The sequence below is a fragment of the Amblyraja radiata genome, chromosome 22 (assembly GCF_010909765.2).
Source record: "Amblyraja radiata isolate CabotCenter1 chromosome 22, sAmbRad1.1.pri, whole genome shotgun sequence".
Classification (NCBI taxonomy): domain Eukaryota; kingdom Metazoa; phylum Chordata; class Chondrichthyes; order Rajiformes; family Rajidae; genus Amblyraja; species Amblyraja radiata.
The window spans coordinates 32,764,656-32,777,551 of record NC_045977.1 but is presented as its reverse complement, the minus strand read 5'-3'; the positions used below and the strand labels follow the sequence as shown (position 1 = coordinate 32,777,551).

Genomic DNA, 12,896 nt, shown 5'->3' with positions numbered 1-12,896 from the left:
TCAATTGCCTGAGGTGGTAAAGGCGCTGCCTTGCCTTACTCACGAGTGCTGAGGCGTGTGATGCCCATGTCATATCCTCGGAGATGTGGACTCCCAGATATTTAAAACAGTTCACCCTATCCACAGGATCCCCATTTATCCTCAATGGAGTGTACGTCCTCGGATGATGTGCCCTCCTAAAGTCCACGATCAGCTTATAACTTGTGAACTTTCTAGTGGCTTGGAAAAAGTTAGGGAACAACATGTTTTAAATTGCAGGGGTGGGGGGGAGCATGAGCAGGGGTGTGAAAGGCAGGAGGAGTAACAAATGGAAATTTAACTGGAGAGTGGAGACCTTGGGACACACGTTGGCGTAACGATAGAGTCGCAGCCTTCCAGCGCCAGAGACCTGGGTTTGATCCTGACTACGGGCGCTTGTCTGTACGGAGTCCGTACGTTCTCCCCGTGACCTGCGTGGCTTTTCTCCCGAGATCTCTGGTATCCTCCCACACTCCAAAGACAGTAGGTCAATTGGCGTAGTATAAATGTAAATTGTCCCGAGTGTGCTGAGGATAGTGTTAGTGGGCAGGGGATCGCTGGTCGGCACGGACTCAGTGGGCTGAAGGGCCTGTATCCGCACTGAAACTCTAAAACTAAAGACTAAAACCAAAATTAGACTGGAGACCGAAAGTAATTGAATGACACAGATGGTGTTGGTGCCGACTGAGAGAGGAGGTTCTAGCCTGTTAATCACAGCTGATCTGTCTGAAGGAGGTGTAAATAGAAGAGATGATTGAAAATAGAGGGCAGAGAAAGAATGTCCTAAACCAGGCGCCTCTCCGCGTACTGCTCACAAATGCGGATCTGGAATCACTCATCACAATTGCTCCACTCGTTTAAGTTTAGTTTAGTTTAGAGATACAGCGGGGAAACAGGCCCTTCGGCCCACCATTTCCATGTGGACCGACGATCCCCGCACACTTACACTGTCCTACACACACTTGGGGCGATTTACAATGTTTATTAACCAAAGCCAATTGACCTACAAACCTGTACATCTTTGGAGTGTGGGAGGAAACCAGAGCACCCGGGGAAAACCAAAGAGAAAAAGTACAAACTTCGTACAGACAGTCAGGATTGATCCTGGGTCTCTGGCGCCGTGAGGCAGCAGATCTACCACTGTGCCTCCCATCTTTTAAACCTTTACTCCAACAGCAGGTTCCCTTTATCCTGCATCCGTACTGTGGACTGGATCGCACGCACTAAAAAGCTTTTCACTGCACCTCGGTACACGTGACAATAAACTAAACTAACTGGAAAATATAGCTCATCAAATTATAGCCCAGAAGAAGGAGCAGTCTCCCCACAAACTCGCCTTCTACCCCATCTGTCTTTATGTTTAGTAGATTATCAAGTCAAGTCAATTTTATTTCTATAGCACATTTAAAAACAACTCTCGTTGACCAAAGTGCTTTACATTAGTTGCAGGTACTAACGTTCTACAAACAGTGGTACATAGATCAACAATACATACATAGATACATACATACAGCGCTCCCTCAGAGGACCTCAAGAAAGGCTTGAGAGTAGAAATAAAATTTAAGTCTAGACTTAAAAGAGTTGATGGAGGGGCAGTTCTGATGGGGAGAGGGTGCTGTTCCATAGTCTAGGTGCTGCAACCGCAAAAGCGCGGTCGTCCCTGAGCTTATGCCTAGACCGCGGGATGGTCAGTAACCCCAAGTCGGCCGATCCGAGGGACCTGCAGGTGGTACGGTGGGTAAGAAGCTTTTTGATATAGGTGGGGGCAAGCGCGTTAAGGGCTTTGTATACATAAAGGAGGAGCTTGAAATTGATTCTGAACCGCACTGGGAGCCAGTGGAGAGTGGCCAGAATCGGAGTGATGTGGTCCCTTTTTCGGGTGCCCGGATTATCCTCCATACCTTCAATCGCTCCCACTATGATTGCAACCATCAGGCAGATTTTTCTTTCCCCTCCCCTTTTCTCATTCCAGAGGGACTGTGCTCATTACTCTGGTCTAGACTTCCATATCCACTAATACTCATCACTCTCCCACTAAAACTCCCCCAACCACAGGAGATGCTGACTATGGTTGCTGTCTGTACGGAGTTTATGAGAGATTAGAACATAGAGTATCTGTGACAATGCCCGTGACAAATATGATGCCAAGTTAATCTAATCTGAGCCTAAATGATCAGTTGCCCAAATAAGAATCTAATATCTGAGCCAGCATGTTTTTATGTCATTTCTTCAGGGTTCTGCGTGTCAGACGGCCTCAACATGAAACGTCACCTATTCCTTTTCTCCAAAGATGCAACTGACCCGCTGAGTTTTATGTCTATCTTCAGTGTAAACCAGCATCTGCTATTCCTTCTACACATTATTCATATACCTTATGGCTGAACGAGTCAAGCCTGATTTCAGAGATTTCCATAGAATGGCCAGTCACTGACTCCAATGTTGACTCTGTAAACTAGTTCTGAATTTCCAATTTTTCATGTTTCTGATTCTGCTCTCAGACAAGAAGGAACAGTTTGCCAAATTTTGGTCCAACTCGAATCTTGGAAACATTATACACTAGACTAGATTTAAATCATTTACTTTCTAATTTTATTCCACGGCTTTTTTTTATATGCTACAAGTATTCATTTCTCAACCTGTTTTCTAAATATAGCTATAATGGTTTCACTGTTTATTCAGCAAGCAAAATCCTTGCTGCCAATTGTCCAGAAAGCAGTGAGAGAAGACTGATCTGTCTATTACATGGAGCACATATTGGCATGAACTACCCTTTAGCTTAGTTTAATTTAATTTAGTTTAGTTTAAAGATACAGCACAGAAGCAGGCCCTTCAACCCATCAGGTCCCGGCTGACCAGCGATCCCCAGACTATCCTTCACACTAGGGACAATTTACAATTTTTACCAAATGCTAGAAACCTGTACGTCTATGAAGTGTGGGAGGAAACCGGAGCATCCGGAGAAATCCCACGCAGTCACGGGGAGAACATACAAACTCCACACAGACAGCACCCGTAGTCAGGATCGAACCCGGGTCTCTGGCGCTGTAAGGCCGCAACTCTACCGCTGTGCCACCGTGCTGCTCTCCATTCTCTGCCAATCCATGTGACTATCTGAAAGCTTTTTAAAGGCTAGTCTCATATGTTTCCGCCACCATCCCTGGCAGCAAGTTCCAAGCACGCAGTCTGCGTAAAAACATGCCCCGCAATATCCTGTTTAATCACACGCAGAACCCTGAAGCAATGAAATAAAAACATGCTGGCTCAGATATTAAATTCTTATTTGGGCAACTGAGGATTCAGCTTCAGATTAGATTAACTTAGAATCATATTTGTCACGGACATTGTCACGGATACGCTATGTTCTAATCTCTCATAAAATTGTTGTGTTAACTGGAACATAGAACAGTACAGCATAACACAGGGAGCGGGAGAGCAGGGTGGCGCAGCGGTCAAGCTACTGCCTTTCAGCGGCAGAGACCCGAGTTCGATCCTGACTGTGGGTGCTGTCTGTCCGGAGTTTGTACGTTCTCCTTGTAACCACTTGGGTTTTCTCCGGGTGCTCCGGTTTCCTCCCACAGTCCAAAGACGTACAGGTTAATTGGCTTTTGTAAAATCGTAAAAATGTCCCCAATGTATAGGATAGTGTAAGTGTATGGGGTGATCGCTGGTTGGCCCAGACTCAGTGGGACGAAGGGCCTGTTTCCTTGCTATATCTCTATAGTCTAAAACTCACGAACAGGCCCTTCGGCAAATGAACAGTACATGATGCCGAACATGATGCCAAATTAAACTACTTCCATCCGCTTGTACATGATCCTTATCCCTCCATTATCTGCGTAACCATGTGCTCATCTAAACGCTTTTTAAAGGGCATTCTCCTATCTTTTGAACCACCATCCCTGACAGCAAGTTCCAGGCAGCTACCACAGTCTGTGTAAAAACTTTCCCCTGCAATATCTTTTAAACGCCAATATCCTCCCCGCGTCCCCAAATCCCCTTACTTTAATGGTCCTGCCATTAAATGCATACTTTCCCCATACATTTGTCCTCCTGAACACCTCTGCTCAGTCCGCCTAAACCTACCTGATCTTCCGGTGGCTAAACACTTATCTCCCCCTCCCCATTCCCACGCTAACCTTTCTGTCCTGGGCCTCCATTGTCAGAGTGAGGCCTAGCGCACATTGGAGGAACAACACCTCATATTTTGCTTGAGTAGTTTACACCCCAGTGGTATGAATATTGACTTCTCTAACTTCAAGTGACACTTGCCTTCCCTCTCTCTCCATCCCTTCCCCCATTCCATTCTCTGACTAGTCTGTCTGTCCTGGTTTTCATTTTATCAGTTTGCTTTGTTGTTACCTTCTCCTAGCTAACAATGACCTATTCTACATGTTCCTTGATCTCCATCCCCCTTGTCTCGTTTTCACACCTTACACTTCCTTATCTCTGTGTCTCCCTCTCCCCGGACTCAGTCTGAAGAAGGGTCTCGACCCGAAACGTCACCCATTCCTTCTAATCAGAGATGCTGCCCGTTCCGCTGAGTTACTCCAGCTTTTTGTGTCTATATTCGGTTTAAACCAGCATCTGCAGTTCTTTCCTATAAGACTTCTGATAAGTCTGACAAAACGGGGGGGGGGGGAGCCGCCGAGAATGAACGGGGACCCGGCCTTGGGGCCACCTGCTGCCACGTGCGATGGCCGGCGGTAGAAAAGACTGTTCGGAGAACCTTTGAAACTATGTCGGCGCCAAAACGTGGCGACACTTGTGCGATGCCTAGGTGAGGTCTGCCGTATAATTTTACCAGGTTGTATGCAAAACGAAGCATCTCACTGTACCTAGGTACATGTGAAAATAAAATATAATTGAATTGAAAATGTGAATTGAACTGTTCCTAGGGTGGACACATAAAATTCCTAACAGCTAAACTGAGAAGCCCAGTGCAATTGAAAATGTGCAAGTGTTTTTGTCGTCTAGAGTACAGGCGTACCGAGGAGCCATTAGATTAAACTGTGGCACCACCATTTGGTAGGTTCAAACTCCCACTGTAGTTGCTAATTTCCCCGAAAACAAGCCTTAAATTGCCAAGAGGGCTATCATTTTGACAAACCTTTCCTTGGTTTTATATACGTTTATATCTCCGAGAATATAACCAAAACAAAAGCATTTGGAATGTGCATAAAACGACAGCATGTACAATTGGAAGACTTTCTTGAAAATAAATCCAAGGCTGGCATTATCAAGGTAAAACTGCTATTCAGTGTTTCAGGGATTAGAAAATGAATGGAGGAGATTGAAGCATCATTGTAAACGGAACCATGGTGCAATGCAAGCTACACACATTATCATCTGTGTGAAGAAGGATCTCGACCCGAAACGTCACCCATTCCTATCCAGAGATGCTGCCTGTCCCGCTGAGTTACTCTGGCATTTTGTGTCTATCTTCGGAGTAAACCAGCATCTGCGGTTCTTTCCTACACCTATCATCTGTGCGTTGGTCCTCTCCTTGCAAATAAATGCAAGCAGGACAAAGCCTTGTAGTTGATCAAAACATCAAGGAAACTTGCTGCACTAAGCAGTTGCCGCCGCACTGATATTCTTAAGCTACACTCGACTTTGTACACGGGTTGGTGCGAATAGGAGGAGAAAGGTCGGGGTCATTTCAGGTGTAGCCTTGCACCCACGATGTACTAATCCTCATTCGATGCTATTATGCACAGAGCATTAGCCTATCTTTTCTCTTCTGAATACAGATCAGTGTGCCGCGATGTTGTGGTGCTGCTTTGCATGGCCAATATGAAAGCCCTTTCCTCTCATCTATCAGCTTCCTAATTAGATCATTTACAATCGTGTGCATTCCAATAGTTGGATTGTTAAAAATCCACACAAGACGCGCAGATCAAAAATATGATTACAAAATACTCAGGACAACTTTTTCAACCTTGGTCAAAATGTAAACAGGCACTGAATGAGTGACATGGGAGGGAGGAGGGATATTTGAATTGTCGGTGTCAGGAACTCGAATCAGTAAGTATTTTTGAATATTTTGTCCCACTTTCCTTTAATTCTACTGAGCTGTAATACGAGAAAAGGAGGACTCTGATAAACATAATAAGTGACTTCCAGCTGATTAGCTGACAGGTGCCAGGACAGAATCAGTTCAAACATATTCACCCAATGTTCAGAGCACTAGTCGATTTTTATGGTGAGAGGGGGAAAATTTTAAAAGAGATTTTCGAGGGAAGATTTGCTGAACACAGAGAATGGAAGGTGCCTGGAAAATGCCAGTGGTCGAAGCAGATATGATGGCAACATTTAAAAGTCATTTTAAACAGACACATCAAGAGGCAGGGAACAGAGAGATATGGACCATTTGCAGGCAGATGGGATCAGTTTAATTGGACATTAACATCAGCAAAGGCATGCATGGTGGTCCGAAATGTCTGTTCCTGTGCTTTATTTTTAATGTTTCTATGTTGCAAACACTATTAAATGATACATAACAATTAACTGGGTGAATAAGATTCAACTAAATTAATTCTCTCCCTGTCCAATGCTGACACAATTATAAGGATTAACACAAAATGCTGGAGTAACTCAGCGGGTCAGGCAGCATCTTTGGAGGAAAGGAATAGGCGACGTTAATAAACCTAACTCACCACAATCTGAAGATTGCCCTCCAAGTCACATAGCTAAGATAGACACAAAATTCTGGAGTAACTCAGCGGGTCAGGCAGCATCTCTGGTGAACGTGATTTGTTCTGTATCTTTTCATACCTCTACTTTCCCTCTCCTCTGACTCAGAATGAAGAAGGGTCTCGACCCGAAACATCACCTATTCCTTTTCTCCAGAGATGCTTCCTGACCCGCTGAATTACTCCAGCATTTTCTGTCCTTCTTCGGTGTAATCCAGCATCTGCCGTTCCTTCCGACACAATTATAAGGTACACAAAAATGCTGGAGAAACTCAGCGGGTGCAGGAGCATCCATGGAGCGAAGGAAATAGGCAACGTTTCGGGCCGAAACCCTTCTTCAGAATTATAAGGTTTGTTGTGCATTGTAACAAGTACACAATGACCAAAAAGTGTTTTCACTTGTTTAAGAAATTAGAAATAATTCAAGAATTGTGGTTATTTATGTACAGTCCTAGAGAGAAAAGGAGCATTTTGTTGCAGACAGCAATTTTTGTCAAAATGTATTTGCTAAAAAAAATGTGGGATAAATGCAAAAAAAAAGCTAAGTTTGTAAACCCATTCCAAATCCAGCAGCAAGTTCAGAGAATGATCTCCCATGCTATTAGTTTCCCAATTAGTGACAGAAACTTTCTGAATAATGATCAAAGGGCAGCACAGTTGGTTGAGCGGCAACCTCACAACGCCAGAGTCCCAGGTTCAATCCTGACCTTGAATCCCACCTGTGTGGAGTTTTCCATGAGCAATGAATGCATTTGTGGATTTTCCAATGTTGTTAGAAACATAGAAACATAGAAACATAGAAAATAGGTGCAGGAGGAGGCCATTCGGCCCTTTGAGCCAGCACCGCCATTCATTGTGATCATGGCTGATCATCCCGTATCAATAACCCGTGCCTGTCTTCTCCCCATATCCCTTGACTCCACTAGCCCCTAGAGCTCTATCCAACTCTCTCTTAAGTCCATCCAGTGATTTGGCCTCCACTGCCCTCTGTGGCAGGGAATTCCATAAATTCACAACTCTCTGGGTGAAAAATGACCTCAGTCTTAAATGACTTGCTATTTAACTTTTCTGCATGATTAATTGGGGCCATAGTCCCATTCATCCCAATGATGCAATCCCTAGAATGATAAAGGTGAATACTCATTGGGGCAGCATAGTGGCAAGTTACAGCGCCAGAGACCCGGGTTCAATCCTGACTACGGGTACCGTCTGTATGGAGTTTGTACGTTCTCCCTGTGTCTGCATGGGTTTTCTCCAGGTGCTCTGGTTTCCTCCCACATTTCAAAGATGTACAGGTTTCTAGGTTAATTGGATTCAGAAAATATTGTAAATTGTCCCTAGCGTGTAAAATAGTTGGAGTACGGGGTGATCGCTGGTTGGCGCAAACTCGGTGGGCTTAAGGGCCTGTTTCCGCACTGTATCTCTAAAGTCTGAAGTGAAGTCTAATGATTCAACATTGCCCTTGCATATTCTTGTTTTGAATACAATGTTGTGATCAGTATTTCCCAACTATTGGTGTACTCTAAATAATTGTTGATTTTTATTTCACTATTAAACTTTTCAGTACCACATACATTCTAAAATGGTTTCCTCGCCACTGACAACAGGCATAACCACTTATTTTTGTTTACCTTGAAATAGTATTAACCAAAATGACAGTCTTTTTCATCCCTCTGAACTATCGATAGAAATGCAAGTTTATCTTAACTTCAGTGTTTGATAGACTACCAGATATTGAGAGCTGGACAACTTTCCTTGTTATATATTCTGTTTGAGCATAAACCCACGGTGTCTTTAGGTTCTGATGCTGGATGGAATCCTTTGCTAAAGTTTGCAAGCATACCCTGTGACCGCGTGGGTTTTCTCCGAGTGCTCCAGTTTCTTCCCACACCCCAAAGACATAGACAATAGACAATAGACAATAGACAGTAGGTGCAGGAGTATGCCATTCAGCCCTTCGAGCCAGCACCGCCATTCAATGTGATCATGGCTGATCATCCCCAATCAGTACCCCGTTCCTGCTTTCTCCCCATATCCCCTGACTCTGCTATTTTTAAGAGCCCTATCTAGCTCTCTCTTGACAGCATACAGGTAGGAAGGTTAAGGTGGGCCTCTGTAAATTGCCCCACAGTGTAGGTGAGTGGTAGAACAATAGGAAGGGGAAGTTGATGAGTATGTGGGGAGAATACAAATGTAGGGTTTGCGTAATGGGTGGTTGATGGTCGTTGAGCCAAAGAACCTGTTTCCATGCTGCATCTATCTGACTTGAAAACTCTCAATCCCGACCATATATGAATATGATTTTTTTTAAATTAGAGCTTTCATGAGAACTATCTCCATAAACAAACTATCTCCATAAACACAACTGACTGAACAACTAATTTATTCAACAAAATTGTTAAGAAATCCACGATGAATGAGTGAATTCATGTATTTTTGCACTACTTTTGTTTTTCAAACAATCTTTTTCTTTACATTTTCTTGGAGAATTAATGTGAGGTTTATGTAATTTATGTACAATTTATTTTTCTGTGTGTTATCCGAGTCTTGCTGCCTGGGTCACTTCTACACCAAGGTTTTCATTGTGCATATGACAATAAAGATAGACACGAAAATGCTGGAGTATCTCGGCGGGACAGGCAGCATCTCTGGAGAGAAGGAATGGGTGATGTTCTTCAGAAGAAGGGTCCTGACCTGAAACGTCACCCATTCCTTCTCTCCAGAGATGCTGCCTGTCCCGCTGGGTTACTCCAGCATTTTGTGTCTATCTTTGGTTTAAACCAGCATCTGCAGTTCCTTTAGGAAGGAACTGCAGATCTCGAAGTCTGAGAAGGGTCCCGTCCCGAAACGTCACCCATTCCTCTATCCAGAGATGCTGCTTGTCCCGCTGAGTTACTCCAGCATTTTGTGTCTATCTGCAGTTCCTTCCTACACATATGAGCATAAACTTGACTTGAATGAATGATGTTTATTCTAAGCAAGTAGTGAAGCAGAAACGGTAAATTGCTTTAGAAATTGTTTGCTTTACTGAATCAGGTGCCAAGTAGAAAGATTAAGAGTTATTGCTTAACTCAGGATTAAATCTCTCAGTGCTCTTACTTCTCAATGAGCCTATGCAGTTTGGGAGTCTGAAGGGGATTTGATCAAGGTGTCCCCGTGTTAATTGTGATTGAGTCAGGTAGATGCACTTGCCCAGAGTAGGGGAATCGAGAGCATAGGACATAGGTCACATAAGGTGAGAGGTGGAAAAGATTTAATAGAAACCTGAAGGGTAACCTTTTCACACAAGGGATGGTGGGTGTATGGAATGACCTACTGGAGGAGGTAGTTGAGTCAGGTACTATCGCAACATTTAAGAAGCATTTAGACAGGTATGTGGATGGGACAGGTTTAGAGGGGTTTGGGCCAAATGCAGGCAGGTGGGACTAGTGTAGATGGGACATGTTGTTCGGGGCAGACAAGCTGGGCCAAAGGGCCTGTTTCCATGCTATATGACTCTATGACTCTGTCCACGTCTTCCTTCAGTTAAATCGCTCAGAATTTGTGCCATCCTCATTGAAACTAATTGGAATCACAGATTCAATATAAGCCCCCTACTTTTTTCAATTTCAGAGTAGTTTCAGAATTGCTTAAGAAACGTCCGAGGCTAACAGAGTGCAAAACGTTTTTTATCACAGAGAGCGGCTGCCTGTAAACAGTTGAAATGTGTAGTTTTAGTTCTCTCTGTAGCATCTTTTTTTAAATGCACGATGTTTCTGACCGAAGAAACCAGAGGCGGTTTCAGGAGGGGACCCGCCACAAGACCCCACTAGACCGACCGACACCCGCTAAAGCAGAGAAACGCGATAGAGAGAGAGCGCGAGTTGTCTGTCACACTCACCGATGCCGTTTATGTTCTCTTCACAGGAGTACCAAATGCCGGTGTGGAAGTAGCGAAAGAAAAACTTGTCGTCCCCGGTATCCCAGCTGTATTGGGGCAGGTTGGAATTGGAGTTGTTCGCCACTCGGCTGCCGTTAAGGTTGATGCAGTTTAATTTGGTGACCTTGTTACAGTTTGGTTTGAGCACTTTCTGGGTGCCCTCGCACCAGTAGGTTGTGACGAAAGCAGTCGTGGAGAAGAAGAGAGCCACTAAGTTTAAGCCCACCGCCAGCAAGGCTCTACATTTCCTGGTGGTTTTCATTGTACCATGAAGTATCTCTCTCTCTCTATATATATCTCGCTCTCTTTCAGGTTTGGAGAGCGAGTCGTCACTGACAATGCACACACAGCTGGGGTTTCAGGTCTGCATTGAAACGCAGCGAAGGATCGTGTAAAATGCTTGCCTCAAAGCTGGGTTCCCTCTTCTATGTCCTTCTGCAATGTGCCCATTGTGCGGCGATGGTGTGCGGGCAAGTACTGGATAGTGTGGGTAGCGGACGGGGAAAGGCTGCCTCTCGTCTCAGCAACATCTTCGGCGAAACTCATGGTGCATCGAGATTGCTGCTGCTGCTGCTACTGCTGCTGCTGCTGTTGCTGTTGCTGCCGCCGCCTTCCTTCGACAGATACCTGTAGTGTCACCAACTCTCTCCAAATTTCGCCACGCTGTTCATTATGTGCCACGTCGCTTGCCCTGAAATAAATAACCAACCTCAATTCGTCTAAAGTGCGCTCGGATGGACGAGAAATAATAAATCTGACTTTGAGAGCTATTTTCACCTAGAACGTGACACACTTTTTTATTTTGTCGAATATGATTTTTTTGTTTGCTTGTTTGTTTTGTTGCGGGAATGGGTCGTAAAATTAAACTTGTTAAAGTATTAAAACACAATCATGTTTTAAACACAAACACAAACAAAACAGAAACGATTAAAAAAAACAAAAGGATCGCAACAAGCACATTTGTAGCAATCTTATTAGGCTCAGTTTTTCAACAGTTTTTAAAAAAGGCAAACAAACAGAGCCCATCGATCAGGAAAATAAATGTAAAAGTGTTTCAGTCTTGACTGCTGGCATTTATCTGTCACGTTGAAAGATATTCTCGTGGCAGAAAGTCAATTCGAGGTGAAATTCATCCATAAAACGTTAAACCTTTATTTCTGAGAAAATATGATACCATTAAAACACTTTGAGATGATCGAATGCACTCTTGCTTAATGTCAATAATGCCGGCAGTGTCTATTAATATATATCACATTATCAGCGCTCGGAAATCAGATATTAAACATATGAAATATTTCATTTCAGGGCAGTACATTTAAATTCCCGTTCTGCAATTGAGTCTTTCGCCAGGTCGCGAAGGGCGGCAGCAGTATATTGTAACCTGTTGGGTTACATGTACCATCCCAGCCCCAACAATAGCGAGGTGGTTACATTCTAGATCAATGCATGCCCGACGGGCCCGCCGACCTCTGCCGAGTAGTACAAAAATTCACACGTCCACCTCCCACTCTATAACGCAAGTCCACCGATGCAACCCATGTCCCATGTCGCTAACTCCCCCGGTTAAAATGCAAATGAAGGCTCAATTGTCACGGCTGCTTTCTCACCTGCTGGAAGGAACGGGGTTTGCTCGCTTGTCACTGCGCTGACGGCTTTCCCCTCTGCACTTTGGTTCACATCGGGATTCATCCACCCTTGCGTCGCCCAAGACCCCGCCTCGGAGACGGGCACTGAGCGAAGATAAACAGCAACTGGTCCCTCCAGCGAAATGGTGAGAGAGAGGGAGAGGGAGGGAGAGATGAGGGGGAGGGGACATTACAGGGACACACAGCAGATGGAGGGGTGTAGAAGGGGACAACAGAGGACGGAGTGGTAGAGAGGGGGAAGAGTAAATGGGATGGTGCTGAGAGGGGGGGGACGGGAAATGGGATAGTGCATAGAGGGGGGGAACAGTAAAGGGGAGAAGGGGAAGGGTATATAGGAGGGGAAGTAGATTGGGAAGGGTATAGAGGGGGGGTACAGTAGACGGGGAAGGGTATAAAGAGGGAACAGTAAAGGGGAGAAGTAGATAGAGGCTGTGCATTGAAAGAAGCATCACAAGTAGGTAGGGTGGTACATTGGCCTACATCATTCCAAGTTTTGAGTATAGAAGTTGGGAGGCTGTGCTACAGTTATATAAGACATCTGTGAGGCCACATTTAGAGTATTGTGTTCAGTTTTAGCAAAGATGCTGTCAAGCTGGAAAGGGTGCAGAGAAGATTTACGAG

The 12,896-nt window shown here is 44.5% G+C and overlaps 1 protein-coding gene across 1 annotated transcript in view; it reads right to left on the bottom strand.

Annotated features, from left to right (window-relative positions):
- The window catches only part of LOC116985868 (germ cell-specific gene 1-like protein), a 127,879-nt gene extending 116,626 nt beyond the window's left edge, over positions 1-11,253 (bottom strand). Inside the window, exon 1 of the mRNA XM_033040957.1 lies at positions 10,591-11,253. Within this exon, the coding sequence (XP_032896848.1) occupies positions 10,591-10,891 (301 nt within the window). The 5' untranslated portion in view covers positions 10,892-11,253. The remainder of the gene's footprint in view (positions 1-10,590) is intronic.
- Positions 11,254-12,896: the final 1,643 nt, after the last annotated feature.